The sequence below is a fragment of the Narcine bancroftii genome, chromosome 7 (genome assembly GCF_036971445.1).
Source record: "Narcine bancroftii isolate sNarBan1 chromosome 7, sNarBan1.hap1, whole genome shotgun sequence".
Classification (NCBI taxonomy): domain Eukaryota; kingdom Metazoa; phylum Chordata; class Chondrichthyes; order Torpediniformes; family Narcinidae; genus Narcine; species Narcine bancroftii.
Genome location: NC_091475.1, coordinates 69,135,914 through 69,153,976, shown reverse-complemented (window position 1 = coordinate 69,153,976; position 18,063 = coordinate 69,135,914). Strand labels below are relative to the sequence as shown.

The 18,063-nt window shown below is 39.6% G+C and overlaps 1 protein-coding gene across 15 annotated transcripts in view; it reads left to right on the top strand.

Moving 5' to 3' along the window:
- mycbp2 (MYC binding protein 2) overlaps window positions 1-18,063 on the top strand; it is a 291,326-nt gene that overhangs the window by 29,435 nt on the left and 243,828 nt on the right. For all 15 annotated transcript variants that reach the window (XM_069890301.1, XM_069890291.1, XM_069890299.1 and 12 more), the window contains exons 4-11: window positions 7,704-7,775; window positions 8,241-8,337; window positions 9,686-9,759; window positions 9,901-10,039; window positions 12,661-12,737; window positions 13,573-13,777; window positions 15,762-15,926; window positions 16,022-16,180. In XM_069890301.1, coding sequence (XP_069746402.1) covers window positions 7,704-7,775; window positions 8,241-8,337; window positions 9,686-9,759; window positions 9,901-10,039; window positions 12,661-12,737; window positions 13,573-13,777; window positions 15,762-15,926; window positions 16,022-16,180 — 988 coding nt within the window. The remainder of the gene's footprint in view (window positions 1-7,703; window positions 7,776-8,240; window positions 8,338-9,685; window positions 9,760-9,900; window positions 10,040-12,660; window positions 12,738-13,572; window positions 13,778-15,761; window positions 15,927-16,021; window positions 16,181-18,063) is intronic.

The following is an 18,063-nucleotide window of genomic DNA, read 5'->3' as shown; positions in this document are numbered from 1 at the left end:
TTTTTACCCCCTCCATAAATCTTCGTCCGCGAAGCCAAGCCAAAGAAAGAAAGAAGAACAAAGTAATTCCTAAGCTGAAGTTCAAGACCTCCAATGAGAATTTACAGGACAAAGTTTGTATCTAATGGGGAAAACAAAGCTTTAGTAACATGATTAGTGCAGTGGTTAGTGCAACGTTGTCACAATGCCAGCGACCCAGGTTCTAATCCGGCGTTGTCTGCAAAGAATTTGTATGTTTTCCTACAGTCGTGTGGGTTTCCTTTGGGTGCTCCAGTTTCCTCCCACCATTCAAAACCTACAGGGGTTGTAGGCCAATTGGGTGTAATTGGGTGGCACAAGCTCGAAGGCCAGCCAGAAGGGCCTCTTGTCGTGATGTGTGTCTTTAAAAAAAAAATGACATTTTAGATAAATTGTCAGAATAAAAAGAAATATCTCCTTGGCTGTGAGACTATTTGAAGACCTAAGAACTCCAAAGATGTAATCCTAATTTCTTAAAAGCATTAGTTCTGACATCATCAGGCAGTTTTGGGTGGGGTATGTCTTTTTAAAATTTTAGCTATTTCCAAAATGGTTGTGAATTGATGCTGTTGCACATTTTCAAAAGTGTTATTAAATTCCTCACAGCCAAATTATTGCAGAGTAATGACACATCCATCATTCCTTCAATAATTTAATTTTTTTTCACCTTTCACCTCAGAGTCACCAAGTGTCCATGGATTCGCCTCGATTGCACGTAACAGACACTTTTGGCCCATAGGCCTGTGCCACTCAATTATACCCAATTGACCTACATGATCAGAAATACATAAATGTTTAATCATTTAGAAAACATTTAAAATGTTAAAAATCTCCAGAACATGCCTAGTTTCTCAAGAGTTCCGTGGGATACTGGTTATGAATAATCTCAGCCTGCATTAGTTTTGTCTCTCACACTGTGACTTCAGAAAATAGGACTGCTTCACAGTTTGTGATCAACAGTGAGCTCGATGTTTTGTAAGCTATGAGTTGTGTGAATCTCCTGATGCCAAGTTGATGAAGAGCCATATCCTACCTCAGCAGTAAATTTAAGGTGCCATACAGATTCACACAAATGTGGTAGGCAAAGGAGATCAGCGAAACGCAAATCCTTGAAGGTTGGCCTGATCTGTCATCTTGGCTATAAAAACTGTCACAAAATTTGAATGTTTCATAATCAGGATTTATTGTCATGAGCAAGTCATGGTGTTTTGATGGTGCAAACATGCATAATATAACCATTTTACGACTGCTATTAAAAATAAAATAAAATAATAATAACAGTAGTAGGGCATGAAAAGTCAGGCTGTGCCTTTGGTTCACTGGTCATTCAGGAATCTGATGGCAGCGGGGAAGAAGCTGTCCTTGTGCCGCTGAGTGCTCATCTTCAGGCTCCTGTACCTTTTTTCCGATGGCAGCAGAGTGAAGAGGGCCTGGCCTTGGTGGTGGGGGTGTTTGAGGATAGAGGCTGCTTTTTTTAAAGACACCGCCTCATGTGCATGTCCTTGATGAAGCATACAAGATGGAGGTAGATCAGCTCATTGAATGGTGTAACAAGGACAACCTTGTGCTCAACGTCAGCAAAAACCAAGCAGATGATTGTGGACTTCAGGAGGGTTATTGAGGGTTCAGGAGTGGAGAGAGTCAAGAGCTTCAAATTCCTGGGTGTGAAACATCTGCGAGGATCTGTCCTGGAGCCTCCATGTTGATGCAATCATGAAGAAGGCTTGCCAACGGCTATACTTAATGAGGTGCTTGAGGAGATTTGGTCTGTCACTGATGACTCTCAAAAACTTCTAGAAGTGTACTATGGAGAGCATTCTGGCTGGTTGCATCACTGCCTGGTTGCATCACTGCCTGGTATGGAGACGCCAACTCTCAGGACAAGAATAAACTCCAGAGGGTTGTTAACTTGGCCTGCGACATCATAGGCACTAGACTCCACTCCATTGAGGACATCTACATGAGGTGGTGTCTTCAAAAAGCAAAGACCCCACCCACCACCCAGGCCACACCCTTTTCACTTTGCTACCATCGGTTGTCGGGGGGGGGGTGGGGGGGGGAGGTACAGGAGCCTAAAGAAGATGAGCACTCAACGGCACAACAAGGACACCTTCTTCTCCGCTGCCATCAGATTCCTGAATGATCAATGAACCAAAGACACTGCTTTACTTAATTTTTTTTTGCACTACTCTTTTTATTTTTTATATCATTGTTGGAAGATGGTTCATAATATGAATGTTTACACTGTGACGCTGCCTCAAAACACTGAATTTCGTGACTTGTTCATGACAGTAAATTCTGATTCTGCGACCATTGTTGTTTGTGACTATATCAATGATCTGGATGATAATGTGGTAAATTGGATCAGCAAGGTTGCAGGTGACACTACGATTGGAGGCACTGTGGACAGCAACAAAGGCTTTCAAAGTTACAAAGGGATCTGGACCATTTGGAAAAATGGACTAAATAATGGCAGATGGGATTTAATGCAGTCAAGTGAGAGGTGTGCATTTTGGAAGGACAAACCAAAGAAGAAAATATATGATAAATGGTAGGACACTGAGGAGTGCAGCAGAACAGAGGGATCTGGGAATATAGCTACATAATTCCCTGGAAGTCGTGTCACAGTTCTAAAGAGAGCTTTTGGTATATTGGCCTTCATAAATCAAAGTATTGAGAATAGGTTAAGTTGTATCAGACATTGGTGAGGCTTTTGATCTCCTAACTACAGTAAAGATATCAATAAGATTGAAAGACTGCAGAGAAGATTTACTAGGATGTTGCTGGAAATTCAGGAACTGATTTACAGGGGAAGATTAAACATTAGAACTTTATTCCCTGGAGTGTAGAAGAATGAGGGGAGATTTGATTGAGGTATACAAAATTATGAAGGGAATAGACAGAGGTAAGCTTTTGCCACTGAGGTTAGGGTGAAAGGGGAAAAGTTTAGGGGGAACTTTTTCACAGAGTGTAGTGGCAGTGTGGAATGAGCTGCCAGCTGAAGTCGTGAATGCAGGCTCAATTTTAACATTTGAGAAAAATTTGGACCGGTACATGGATGGGAGAGGTATGATTCAAGATTCCTTTATTGTCATGTAATGTCACACAGAATTTGATTTTGTCTGCTGTAAGTCAGACAAATTCGCCGCTGGCTGAAATTGTCTGAAGCACCTCTTACAGTCAGAGAAAGAGAAGCAAAAGAGTCTACTCAGAGTCACCAAGTGTCCATGGATTCGCCTCGATTGCTGCCGCAGCCGCATAGAGTCCAGTCCAAACCATCAGCAGCCTGAGCTCCAGATCCAAATCTCCGACAAGAATAGAAAACCTTCAGCACGATCACGCATCCTGGTTCCAATTCAGTCAGTCTTGAGCCAATTTCCAGCAGACCACTGCCTGGTGTGAATCCCTCGATTGCAGACACCAGCAGCCCACAACCTGCGTGGATTTCTCACCTAAAGTCATCAACAGTCCTCTTCCTGCATGTTCTCAGCTGCAAAACCCTTCACTGGTCCGCTGCTGCGGTTACCATCCCATGGGTTGTCTCCTCTACTTCTCCTTCTTAAACAGTGCCCTGTGCCAGTCCTCTGCTTCCCGAAGTCTGCATTAGGTGCCAGCATATTGGGCGCTGACCCTACAATTGCAGAATTTTTAAATAAAATCATTGCTGGCTCCATTAACAGTCCGTCTAAAGTATGTGCGGAGCTGATGGCAGTCGGATGGTGGTTGGACCCCACAGAAGTGCTGTGTTTCCATTCCCTGATCTCCGCACCCCACATCTCTGGCAGCATTGCCATTTTGGTATGGAGGGCTATGGACTGGGTGAGGGCCAGTGGAACTGGGGAGAATAATACTTTGGCACAAATTAGAAGGGTTAAATGGTCAGTTTTCTATGCTGTAACAAAAGGCAAAGGAGGAAAAACCCAACACCCAACCCCAACCAACCAATTTTCCCCTGCAACCGCTGCAACCGTGTCTGCCTGTCCCGCATCGGGCTTGTCAGCCACAAACGAGCCTGCAGCTGACGTGGACTTTTTTCCCCCTCCATAAATATTCGTCCGCGAAGCCAAGCCAAAGAATGTTCTAATGGAGGATAACTCCTGGGTCATTGAGTGGATTTCCTGCACAAATGCCAGGCACTGCATATTGTTTACAAAGACTACCACCCTGGGGCTCTAACCTCTACCATTATGAAATGCGTAGAGCGTCTAGTAACAGAATGCATTAAGCACACCTTCCAGAGATGCTGGACCCATTTCAAATTTGCCTACAGAAGAAACTATTCCACAGATGATGATACAGCTTTGTTGCTTCACTCCATCCTGGCCCACCTGGAGAACACAGTTTCGGATGCCAGGCTGTTGTTCATTGACTTCAGCTTGATGTTTAATGAAATCATTCCCTAGCTGTTAGTGGAGAAGCTGTCCTCGCTGGAACTCAACGCCTCTCTCTGTATCTGAATCCTGGACTTCCTAATGGAAAGACCACAGTCTTTCTGGGTTGTTAGCAGAACATCGAGCACCGTCACACTGAGCACTGGCACATCTCAGGGCTGTGTACTCAGCTGCTCCTGTTCATGCTACTGACATTGCCAGATTCAGCTCCAATAGTGTCATCAAGTTTGCAGATGACATAACTGTAGTTGGCCTCATCAGAAACAGTGATGAGTTGCACTACAGAGAAGAGATGGAAAATCTCATGAAATGGTGCGGGGGTAACAAACTGAGTCTCAATGTGGACTGGATGAAGATGAAGGAGATGATCATAGACTTTAGGAGGATCAGAAATGACCACCCTCCAATACACATCAACATTTCTGTAGTGGAGAGAGTAGAGAGCACCAAATTCCTTGGAGTTCACTAAGCTAGTGACCTATCATGGATACTCAACGTCTCATTTGTCAAGAAAGCACAACAGTGCACAACTTCCCGAGAAGTCTGAAGAAGGCGAGGTTATTGACCACCATTATGTCAGCCTTCTGTAGGTGCTCTATCAAGAGCATCCTGGCCAGCTGAATCACAGTGTGGTACAGTTGCTGCAGAGAAATGGATATGAGGTCAATTCACAGGTCCATAAGAGTGGCAGGGAGGATCACTGGAGTCTCCTTCTTCTCCCCTCCCCCCCACCCCCGGCAATATTGACGTGACCTAAGCAAAATCATTGAGGATCCCTTCCACCCTGCACACGACATCTTTCAGCTACTTCTATCCGGGAAGGGATTCAGGAGTATCAGAGCCAGCACCACCTGGCTGAGGAACAGCTTCTTCTCACAGGCAGGGAGAATGCTGGACGATTGAAGGAACTGCTCACAGTAACCATCCAAGACTCTCATATATATAAAATTATATTTATTTCTTTATTATGTATAGATTAAATACTTGTCCTGCATTTGAATTCTTTGTCTGTATGTGTGTTATGTCTGGTTGTGTGTCTGCATGTTTTGCACTAAGGACTCGAGAACACTGTTTCATTGGGTTATACTTCTACAATCAGTGACAATAAACTTGACTGAACACTTGTTAGACCTTCCCTCTTGGAGCCCATTGTTGGAGTTCATTGGAAATAATAGATAAATTAATACATTTTTGAAATTTAGTGATACAGCACAGTATCATGGCTTCTGGCCCATGAGCCCATTCTGCCTCAAGACCCCAATTTACCCCTGAACATTTAGAAGGGTGGGAGGAAATCCATGCAGTCATGGGGAGAATATGCAAAATCCTTAACGGAGAGCACCAGATTTGTACCTGAATGGTGGCGTTGTAATAACATTGTGCTAAATGCTACGCTAACCGTGCCACCCTATGGTCTTCAAGTTTGTGATTTTTAACTTTTGAATCATGGAGAATTATCTCCAATTTATTTTAATTTTTACCTAAGCCTGTCCAATGGATGTTGGGTGGAGGGGTGGGGGGGGGGGGGGGGTGTGGTGTGTGGTCAGACAAAGCAGATGATTGAACTTTGGTGTGGATTTATTCTAAGGTTGTTTTTAACCTCAAAATTCCAGGGGCTGCTTCGTATAGGATGCAAATAAACATTTGTATAAACATTCCACAAGGTTTCGAGTATAAGGCAAAAGATATTAAATGTGATAACATAATCATCTGATATTGAAGTCGATTTTTCAGGAAGACCTATCCATTTCTGATTTTAATATCCAAGATATTGGATATTGTAGGCATCCAAACAACTAACATTATTTGTCAATTGAATCTGCATGCTTCAGAATTGGCCCGCATTTTAAACTGAATTCTGGCTGTAAGGATGAGAATGAAAGAAATTGGGGTGGGATTGAAAGACCCATAATGAAAGAATTTGGTTGTTGAATCTAAAAAAAAATGGTGGAGGTCTTGGTGCAGACCTGCGGGGAGTGGAGACACAGCACTCTCAGGGGGTCCAACTGCCCAGTATGACTACTGTCAGCTATGTACAAGCTTTGAATGGTCTGTTAAAGGAATGGACGGTAGTTTTATTTAAAATCCCGCAACCACGGGGTCTATGCCCAGAAGATGGTGGTGCCTATGATCAGCAGCAGCCACGAGATGTTGCAGACTCCAGGAGGACTGGCACAGAGATCAGAAAACAGGGAGACCACACCCCCCCCCCCCCACCGCTATCTGAGAAGGAGAAGAGGAGACGACCCACAGGATGATGACCACGATGGCAGACTGGTGAGGAGTTCTGCAGCCGAAAGGAGGCAGGTTGCTGGTAACTCGAAGCAAAGAACCCACAGAGGCTGTGGCCTGCTAGAGATTGCGGTCAAGGGACTTGTACCAGGCTGCACACTGCTGGAGACTGGCTTGAAACTGGCTGAAGGTGTACCAGGAATCAGAACTAGGATGCGAAAGGGTGCCAAGGGAGCTGAAGGGTTCCTAATTGTTTTGAGGTTTGGATTTGGAGCTTGGGTTGCTGATAGTTTAGATTGCATGTGGTTGAGGAGGTTACAGGAACATTGGAGGTGCACCCTCGGTTACCGGTGAATCAGGGGGGGCAACTCTCTTTTGTTCCTCTTTCTCTGATTGTAAGAGGCACTTTAGGCAATTCCTGCTGATGGCAAATCTGTCTGCCTTATAGTAGACAAGGCAATTTTGTGTAATATGACACTTTTTATTACTTGACAATAAATTAAATCTTGATCTTGTACTTAATTGCTGAACCAATGTTTTGAGATTGGTCACCCTTCTGATTATCCCTCCCTCTTTCCCAATCCACTCTTCTCCACTCTCCACCTGTACTCTTGTCTTTTGTTATTATCTCTCCCCTCTTTCTTCCATGGCTGCAGATTGTTGCTCAAGGCCTACCTGCTCAACAGTATGACCTCTTATCAGTCTCGTTCTCAGCATGAGATTAACAAAAATGGTAATTACGACCTGCTATTAAATTCCTGGAACTGAGCCAAACCTATTTGTACTTTCCTGACTTCAAAATTGCTTATTGATTCTTTCCCTGAGATTATGATTGGTATCAGAGAAGGGAAAAGAGAAAGGGATTAAACATAATTAGTTGATAATTTTTTTAAAAAATGAGGATGGCAGGAATGTATTTTTAAAAGCATTGCCGTGAGCAATAGGCCAGTCAACTTTTAAAACTTATTATTCTGAACTCTTAAACAAAAATAGTGGATGTTTTGAGACACTATTACTACTTTATATAAATATTAAAATGTTATATTTTTCATTGTTTAAAAGGGGCATGTGTATAACTCAACTTCCCGGATAAGGAATAGGAAGGATAGAAGATCATGGCTGGGATTTGCACAGGTATGACAAATTGGAAAATTCTGACTGCACTTTTCATTTGTTAGTTTGTTGTCATTTGAGAAGAATCCCTAGAGATCTTGCGTTGCTGTGCATTAGTCAAGCAACTAATTGAGTACATTTTAATCAAAGGAAATTTGTGCAGAAAATCGGTGGCTAGTATTTGTTTTGTCATTCATGTTGTAAGGGTAGAATACAAAATTATGAATTTTGAGATGGAATTTCTTTTAAACCAAAACTGAATTAAAGTATTATTTGTACTATGAGGATAAAAGAATTCTTAACATTTGGATGTGTTCAATTTTACATGTTCATAGTGTTCACAGTGTTGTTTTTAATCTAAGATATCACGATAGATAACAAGGCATCAAGAATAATGTTGATCTGTTTCTTTTTTTAAAAATATGGGCTCTTTCCATTAAAATGAAAGTGAAACCCAAGGTGTCATGTTCTTATCCATTTTTATAGGGTTCTTTGCTATACAGGGATTTAAATAACCATAATATGACAGCAATGTCCATTAATCCAGAAACCTTGGAACAAGAAAGCACCGTTAATCTTCCAGGTATGTTACTGAAAGCCATTTTATAATAAAATATTTTGTATTTGGGGGTGGGAAAAGAGAATTAGTTATAATTCTACTCACATTGTAATTTTACAAGGCCATAAATTTTAACTTTAGACATGTAGCACAGTAACAGGCCTTTTTGGCCCATGAGCCCATGCTGCCCAATTACATCCAATTGACCAACAACTCCCGGCATATTTCGAACAATGGGAGGAAATGGGAGTCCGTAGGGAAAACCCACGCAGACACAAGGAGAACATTAAAAACTCCTTACAGACTGCGCAGGATTCCCTGGTCCCGATCACTGGTGCTGTAACAACATTGCACTAACTGCTACGCTGATTGTGCTGTTCCCTTCAATGATGGGGGTGGTTTGGTTCTTTCAGTGATGTACTTATTTTACACGGTTTTGTGTTTTTAATTTCATTTCTATTTTTGTGAATTGGAGTGCATTTCAATAGTGTATAAGTAGCAATTGTGAAAGACGCATTGAATTCCCAGTTTTTTTTAAATAAATCTTGCTTTCTTTGTCCACTGTCAACAAGAAAATAGTCCATTCGAATTCCAACCCTAACTCAAAATATAATTAAGCAATTTTCTTAACCAGGTAACCAAGATCTTTGAAACAACAAAGGAAGCCAATTTGGCATGTTGTCCCTCTTACAGCTCTGAACCCATACCTTGTATTTTCCTTTAATCCCAATTGTAATTGTATAGTGGAAATGCAAGTGACTGCAAGTGCTATAGTCTGGAGCAAAAAAAAACCAAACTACTCGAGGAACTTAACAGATCAGGTAGCATCTGTGGAGGCAAACAGATAGTCAGCATTTCAGACTGAGATCCTACATCAGGAGTCCTACTGCAGGATCTTGATCTAAAATGTTGACTATTCCTTTGGCGTGCAGATTGTACTGAACCCGCTGAGTTCCTCTAGCTATTTTTCTTTGTATTCTTTTGAAATATTACTGTTGAACCTGCTTCTTCTACCTTTTCAGGCAGTGCTTAAATTGTTAAAGTGTCCTCTGTTTTTTTAAAAGAATGCTCCTCTCTCTGTGGTCCTTTATGCCAGTAATCAGAAGGTTTCATCCTAATCACTGTCACCACACCTGGTGTGTCAAAGTACCCACTAGAGGGAACATTCTTTTAAAGACAGAATTTTTAAAATTTGTTCCTTACTGGAATTGATTACAAGTGTTTAGGGTATGGAATTTGGATGTGTGAACTAAAGGATAAAAATAATCTCAAAATTGAAATGTTTAAATCCATTGCACAAGGAGCTTGTGTGAATTTGATAACTTCAAAATATTTTGTGCGAAGTAACAAACAGATTTTCAATTTATTTCAGGTTGTCAAGCTGGAGGACAGAACATTTTCTTCACAGATGGAGAATACATCAATCAGATTACTGCATCAAAAGATGCAAGTATATTTTGTGCCACTGTGTTTCAAACAATTCTGATGAAAGATTGTTTTGCGATTGCTCTCTACTCAACACTTCGATGAAGCTCAAAGGCTTCAATATCTTCCCACTGTAATCTGCGATGCTTTGCTCCCTTGCAGGATGGTTTTGTCGTTCGGAGATACACAACGAGCACTGAGCCCGTACTTCAACAGGAGCTGCAGCTCAAGTTAGCCAGGAAGTGTCTACATGCTTGTGGCCTCTCATTATTTGATCTCGAGAAAGACTTGCACATCATTAGTAAGGATTCATGTTTAATTTGCATCATGTTTCATGAATATATTTGTCTGTTTTATGAATATATTTAGTGTATTTTGAGGTGGATTCTATATTTATAATTTTGTCTTGTCTCCTCTTGATTCCTTTCCCGAATTTTGGGGAAATGCGAAACTGCCACATAAACCCATTCAGCAGAATCTTCCCTCCCGTTTCAACATTTTTCCATGGGGGGAGAGAGAGAGAGAGAGAGAGAGAGAGAGAGAGACTCTCTATAGTTATCTGCTCCTCCAGAGTTCTGCCCCAGATTTTCTGGCTAACAAGCAGCCAGCTTAGATAAAAGACTTGCCAACATATCCTGTAATTAGTGAATGTTAACCATTCCAGTGTCTTATCCTTTCTCCAGATATCCACACAATTAAAAAAAATCCAGGCCACTCCACCTGTTTAGATTGCATGGAGTCCGTTCCTACTTTCAAGCACCCAGTTCTTCTAATCCAACATGAATCTCACTTTATCTTCCTCTCATTCCCATCATTTCCCCAACTTTCTATGAATTAATGACACACTCGGGGCAATTCACGGTGGCTTATTAAACTGACACATCCAAGTCTTTCAATTGTTTGGGGAAGCAGGAGCAAGGGAGAAACTCAGAGAGAATGTGCAAGATCCATACCTAAGGCACTGGATTAAATTAAAATTAAATCACGGTTGCTGGAGCTGTGAGGCACCAGCTCTTCCAGCTGTGTTATTGCCCACCCAAGGCTTTTTTCGGGGTAATTCCTGCCAATGATCTCAAAAGAGGCCTTTAATGGCTATTGGACAGAATTGTGAAGCAAAACTGATTTGAGTTCTTTCAGCTTGAGACTTGGATCTAAATCTTTATCTGTTAGGTTATAATAATTGCTGGAAGATATATTTGAACTTTGGGTAATGATGCAATCATTTTTTGGGGGGCTCTCACTGTAACTGTTCCGGAGGAAATTAGCTGATTGAGCTAATAATTAGTGGTGAAAATGGGCAGCGGGGAAAATGGATGGAACACAAGATCACGTTTAGCGTAATTAGTGGTGAAGATGGGCAGCAGAGAAAATGGATGGAGCACAAGGTCACGTTTAGAATAATTAGTAGTAAAAATGAGCAACGGGGTAAATGGATGGAGCACAAGATCTCGTTTAGAATAATTGGTGAAAATGGGCAGGGGGGAAAATGGATGGAACACAAGATCAAGTTTAGAATAATTAGTGGTGAAAATGGGCAGCGGGGAATATGGATGGAGCACAAGATCACATTTCGAATAATTAGTAGTAAAAATAATCAGTGGGGTAAATGGATGGACCACAAGATAACGTTTATAATCTGAATATTGTTGAGAGGGTTGTAACATTCTTCTGTGAAGAGTCCAGTGTCATGCTGTTTATGGGGAAATGCATTCTTATGTCAACATTTCCTCAGAACCAGAAGTGTGACTTGCATCTGCATAGTAATACTGCTTTTCTTTTCATCATTTAATCTTAGTACATCTTCATCTGTTGGTTTACTTGAGATGGTGGGAATAATATTCCCTTTTGACTGCTGCTGGATGCTGATTGATCTTAGTTGGCCGTTGTCGTCAGTTTCTCATCTTTTATGATTATTTTGCACTTCAACAATTTTGGATAGCGGTGGCAACTTGGCGAACCTGAAACACAATTTTACACAAAAATGTAATTGTGACAACAAGACTGTGACAGCATAATGCATGATTGCTCAACTAATATCAGAGGCTTAGATTAGACACCACTGATATAATGTGCACTTCTAATTTTGCGCCTGTAGAATACAAATGTTAATTTAATCCTATTTACCACTAGCGTTAGTAATGTGCACAAATCCATCGGATTGCTCTCCTTGAGGGGAGAAAATCTGGCTTGGATGTGTTTCTGGACTACAGTTGTACAGTTGGCATTTATCTGCTGTCAGAAATGGCATATCAAATCATTTAGTTCCAGGGTTTTTAAGAAAAGGTAGGAAATGCTGGCCTCTGAATTGCAGTTCTTAAAAGAGAAGAATAACAATCACTTTTTTTGGCAGTTGCTCTATTCTGCTCCTGGTAGTTCTTGCGCTCATGATTTTACCAGGTTTTAGCCACTATTTTATTTTTTTATGCTTCTTCCCAAGCTCCCATTTTATTGCATTGTATTTTTTCCAAGGTCTCTTTTCCCTCAAGTTGTTCCTTTTGGTTGATTGTTTCTTTACTCTGCACTTTGCAACAGAAGAATGATTTGAGGTGCACCAGAACATTTGCTGCCTGATTTTATATGCCACCGCTAATCAAATGATCTAAGTTGCTAGTTATTGCTGGCTTGTGGTACAACCAATTTTGAAACACTTGCAAACATTCTTGCATAAATCATAATGCAAAGATACAAATGAAAATTGCTTTGTATACTTTTTTTATTTGATAGAGTGTATCACCATTTTTTTTTATTGGCTACATTGGTTATTGAACAAACTTTACCATTTGAAAATGGAAAGTTGATTAATTTTTCTGAGCATTGCATCTTAGATTTAATATATTGATAAATCCTTGATGTCTTGCTGAGGAATTTACAGCAATTTTGCATGATGCATGACTAACATTCCTTGCACAAATTTGTTACCAGATACAGGATTTGATGAGGAGTCAGCTTTTGTCGGAGCAGGTCGAGAATTTGCACTAATGAAAGCAGCTAATGGAAAGGTATGCGTCAAGATTTTAATGATTTGGAGCTCTTTAATTTAAAAAAAGTTACTTTGAACACAAGATCAATGTAACCATAAAAGAAAAACTGATTTAGAATTAGAAAAGAAAATTATGTTTGGAAGGTGATGTGTTCAGAACTAAATTCTGCCGTTGAAGTGAATGAAGGTTGAGGTGACAACGTGGAATTTCTAGCTGGTTTTAAATAATATTGATAATAGTGCCTTGATATATCAAAATAGTGTATCGCTATGAACTGAAAGTTGCACTAATTAAATGGAAACTGTAAGACTCTTGTGAACTTAAAGTTCTGATGTACTCTATGGCAAACGCTCAGATTTTTCCAGAATAGATAAAAGTGAGATTAACATGGCACACGTTATTGAAGACAGTACAAATGTGAGTGAATTTTAAAAATGTGCTGTGGTAATTAACACTGAATCATCTTTCATCGAGGTAACATTGATTTTTATGGTCAGACTATTTTTCAAATAACTTTTTCTTTTGAACTCTTGTCTCTTTCCTCCCCTGGCTACACACCACAAATGACCCTGACCCGACTTTCAGCTCTAAAACTGATCATTGTAGCCTGATAAAATATAACCAAAGGCCAGGTAATAACTTGGGTTTGACCAATTTCAGTGTTTGAGATTGAATAATTTATGACAAGGAACATTATAGATCCAATTTCTATTTTCAATTATGATTTATAAACTTTTTCAGTGGGTAGCTATTTGTCAGATATGTGGATAAGCACAATGAATATTCAATGGAGTAGTTTTGGATTGTTTTATTATTTGACTATAGAAAATGCACCTTTTTTTTTAAATCTTAGATGTATTATACCGGCAAATATCAGAGCCTTGGAATCAAACAAGGAGGTCCTACTGCAGGAAAATGGGTTGAATTACCCATCACAAAATCACCAAAGATTGTACAGTTCTCTGTGGGTCATGATGGGTCTCATGCCTTAATGGTGGCTGAAGATGGAAGTGTTTATTTCACTGGGCTGGCAAGTAAAGGAGAGGATGGTGAATCAGGTATATTAAGAACATTCTGTCATGTTTTTGATGAATAATAGCCATATTATAAAGCTGAAGAATAACATCAGTTTGTTATTTCAGTAGAAATGATGCTTCTGAAATAAATTTGTTGATAGGCTAATTGCTGGGTTCAGAATTGACATTGGTGAAAAGGGAAAAAAAAATCAATAAAAGTATAGTAAAATTCCCATTATCCAGCACTTAATCAACCAGAAATTCAAACACCAGGCAAAAAAAAATCAAGAAAATAAATTTTTCAGAAAACAAATAAGAATAAATAAAGTTTAAAATTGTAAAATAAATGTTCTCCAAAACAACATGCAACTACTTGGGAGCAAACATTCAGCTAGCAGTGCACCCCAGTTGTACCTTGCCCAAAACAGCTGTATAAATAAGTTTGTTTGAACAAAATGGCAGTGCCCAGGATGAAGAGCCGGCCGATGCCGCTCGACGCTGGGGTGACTCTCCCAAAGTGTCTCCCTATCCCTGCCTAGTAAGAGTCTAAAGCTTCATTAGTATTAAATGTATTAGTAAGGGTTTATCTGTAAACTTGGGGGAGGGAGTGGTTTCAGTATGACAGCAGTATGGTTAGCATAGTGGCTAGGCAACCCCGTTACAGCGTCGGTGACTGGGGTTCAAATTTAAATTTTGTAAGTTACAAGAATTACCTGATTAATGTGAACTTCACATAATTAAAGGATATAGTACTGATTTTTTTCTTTCAAATTTTACTTTTTTTTGCACTGCTTTGATTTTTAAATGGTGTATCCTTAATACAAATGTATTTGTAGGTATTGTAAGATTTTGTCAACTGAAAATTCTCATATCCAGCACCAGTGAACCCTGTAAGTCCTGGATAATGGAGACTTTTCTGCATTTTCAATTTTTGACCTTTTACTGGTGTAGAAACATTTTAATCCAAACTTTAAAGTTCTTGGTCCAGCATCTGTTTTATAATAGTTTATAACTGAATTACTGTCTTGTATTGGATGAAATTTGTGTTTAATATTTTCATGTTATAGGCAAAATGTGAGAAAATTGATTTTTTTACAAATTAGTGTTTAACATTTGTTAAGTATTGGATGCTGGATTGTGGATATGGATCCACTTGTCATATTCAAAGAGAAATGTGTATGTTTGAAGGAGAAAAATAGGGATGTGGAGCAAAAGTGTAGAGTGGTATCTATTGAGATTGTTTCTGCACAATGGATGCAGACTTGATGGGCTGAATGACTACATGCACCTTAGTTATAAAGTCACTCAGCAAAGAAAATGGCTCTTCCATTTGCTACGTTTGCACTGGCCATGAAACACCCATTTACACTGTTATTTTTCCCCATATTCTCATCACCTCTTCACAGATCAACCAATCACCTGCACATTAGGGACAATTTTACAGTGGCTAATTAACCCACTGACTTTCTTTGAGAAGTGGGGCAAAATAGACTATGTGGACACACTGAATACATACAAAGTCTGCACTGAGAGCATTGTCGGCTCGGATTGAACTCTGATCTCTGGAGCTACGATGCAATTGGTGTATTTCTTGAACCACTTCCTGTCATGTAATTTATTTTGAAGGGTCTCAAGTGTCTGAACCAATAAGAAATAAGGCAAAGTACAGATTGTTTCAAATTTCTTCCTCAGTTTGAAAGTACTTTCCATTGCTATCAGTGATAGCATGCTGGTGTCTAAACAGGAACAGCCCATTCTTTCAGTGCTCTTTGTGCTTAAGGACCAACTGACAAGCTGATGGAGAGCCACGTGTCTAAGGGCAGAAATTACATCTGATGACACATTTACATCAAATGGTGAAACTATGCACCTTCATACATTTGTCCTTTTTGGTGAAAGATTTAACATTTAAGAATTTGAATGCATTATGAAATTCAAATCCTTGAGTTGGTTTTCTCTGGAATTGTCTTCCTTTTCAAAAACCCCTAACAGTTTTCAATTTAGATTTTTATTTGCTCTTTTGCAGCTAAAAGCAGACGCCAACCAAAACCTTATAAGCCAAAGAAAATGATTAAAATGGAAAGTAAAACAGTAATCTATACAGCAAGCAACAATGGAAGTAGTGCTATCACGACAAAGGAGGGAGAACTGTACATGTTTGGAAAAGATGCAGTTTACTGTGACAGCTCAGGTTAGTAATCTTGAATACCACCAACATTTATATATCGTCTTGATAATCATTGGGCAAAGTAAATGTTCTTTTTCTTCATTTGAATCTCTAAATAGGTCTTGTGACTGAGTTAAAGGGGTATTTTGTGAGTCAAGTAGCTTTGGGTAAAGCACATGCCTGTGTTTTGACGAAGAATGGAGAAGTTTGGACCTTTGGTGTGAACAACAAAGGACAATGTGGCAGGGAAACTGGTGCGCTCTGTCAAGGAGGAAAAGGTAAGGAAGATTTTTCAAGATTACCTCACTGCTCAGTTGTCATTCATGATTCATAGTAGATTGTTAAAATATGTAATTTGTTTTCTCATTTTGCAAGCTTTGATGCTTGACAGAAAAAGTATAAAATCTATAAGCTTGTAACTTGATATTATCAGTCGATTAATTGAAAGTAGTAGAACTCCTACTTAGGCAGCACGGTTAGCGTAACATTGTTACAGCACTAGCGACTGGGTTTGAATCTGACGCTGTCAGGAATTTGTACTTTCTCCACATGCCTGCATAGATTTTTTTCCTGGTGCTTCAGTTTCCTCCCACCTTAAAAACGTTCCGGGGTTTTAGGTCAATTGGGTGTAATTGGGCGACATGGCTCATGGGCTGAAAGAGACTGTTACTGTGGAGTAAGTCTAAATTTAAAATTTAAATACAAAGATTTGAAAGAAGAAAATATTTATGCCTTGAGTGTAAGCTTGGTAAAAATCTTCCATGAAAGAAGGAGAAAGTTTTGAAATTTTTTCCATGTGGCAGTTATTCTGGAATTTTAAGTCTTGTCAGTACATCAGACTCTGGGATGACTGCTAAAACAACACTTTTGTTTTTATGATTTTCTCGATCGGCCTGAATACGTGGACTAAAAGTGGGAAAACTGCACAACAACATGCTCAGTCAAGTAAGCCACCATGCTCTTTGCACACATATACTGGAGGCCTCACTGCTGAAGCTGAGACAGTATTGGAGTGAAATATGGAAGTCTACAGACACTGTAATTAGAGTAAAAATGCACCGAAATACTGGAGGAACTTTTCCTGTTCCGCAGCGTGCATAGGAGGTAAAGATATATTACTGACATTTCGGGCCTGAGCCCTTCTCCAAGGTATAAGCAAAGAGCAGACACCTCCTATGGGCGCTGCAGGACCAGCTGAGTTCCTCCAGCATTTCCTGAGCCATTACTGGCCTCATGCAGTTGCTCTCTGACCACTTTTTACCAACTCGCAGCTGAGTTGCTACTAAATGATTTTTTTTTGTTATCAGGTACATTTAGAAATTTAAATTTAATACCTAAAATTTAATAAAATAAATGCCTTAAAATGCAAGAAATTAAAACATTAAGATACAAATTAAAATATTGGTACTTGAATAAATTGTGTGATTCAGATGGATCGAGTGATGATACATAGTCAGCTCGTGTAGGACTAAGGAGTCAAATGCAAACTGCAATCGTTCATAAGAAGCTTGTGTGTCAGAGTAACATGCTAAATCCAGAAGACTGATTAGGAGATTCTATTGGCATAAAAGATGTAATGGGGACCTTCAAATACTGCCTTGCCGGTATTAATCCTTCAGCTTGTTCCTGACTTCCAAGTTGGGATGTAGTATAAATGCAAAAGTTAGAAACCAGACAACCAGGCACAGCAATAAGTCAGCTGTTTTCAGTGGAAAAAACAGTCTGTTCTGGCCCACTAATGGAGGAATGATACTCGAACAGCATAATTTTTTGCAGTCCAGTTGCCATCAGTTTGAAGCTTGTATGATGAATGAAACTATGTACAATAAAACCGCTGGTATCCAGAATTCAAGCAACCAGCAAAAAAATAGAGAACAATAAATTTTAAAAATTAAAATGAATAAGAATAAAGTAACAGGTAAAATATGCAAGTTTAAAATTGTAAAAGTAAATGTTCTCTGAAATAACACAAACATTTGGTGAAGATGGGAGCAAATATTCAGCCAGGGGAGTGCCTTGGTCGTGCTTTGCTCATGGCAGCTGTTTGAATAAATTTCTGTGAAACAGCAATGGCTTTCCCCAGGATGAAGAGCTGGTTGATGCCACTCACCATTGAGCTGACTCTCTGAAACTGTCTCCTATGATGTTATTGTTAGTCTTT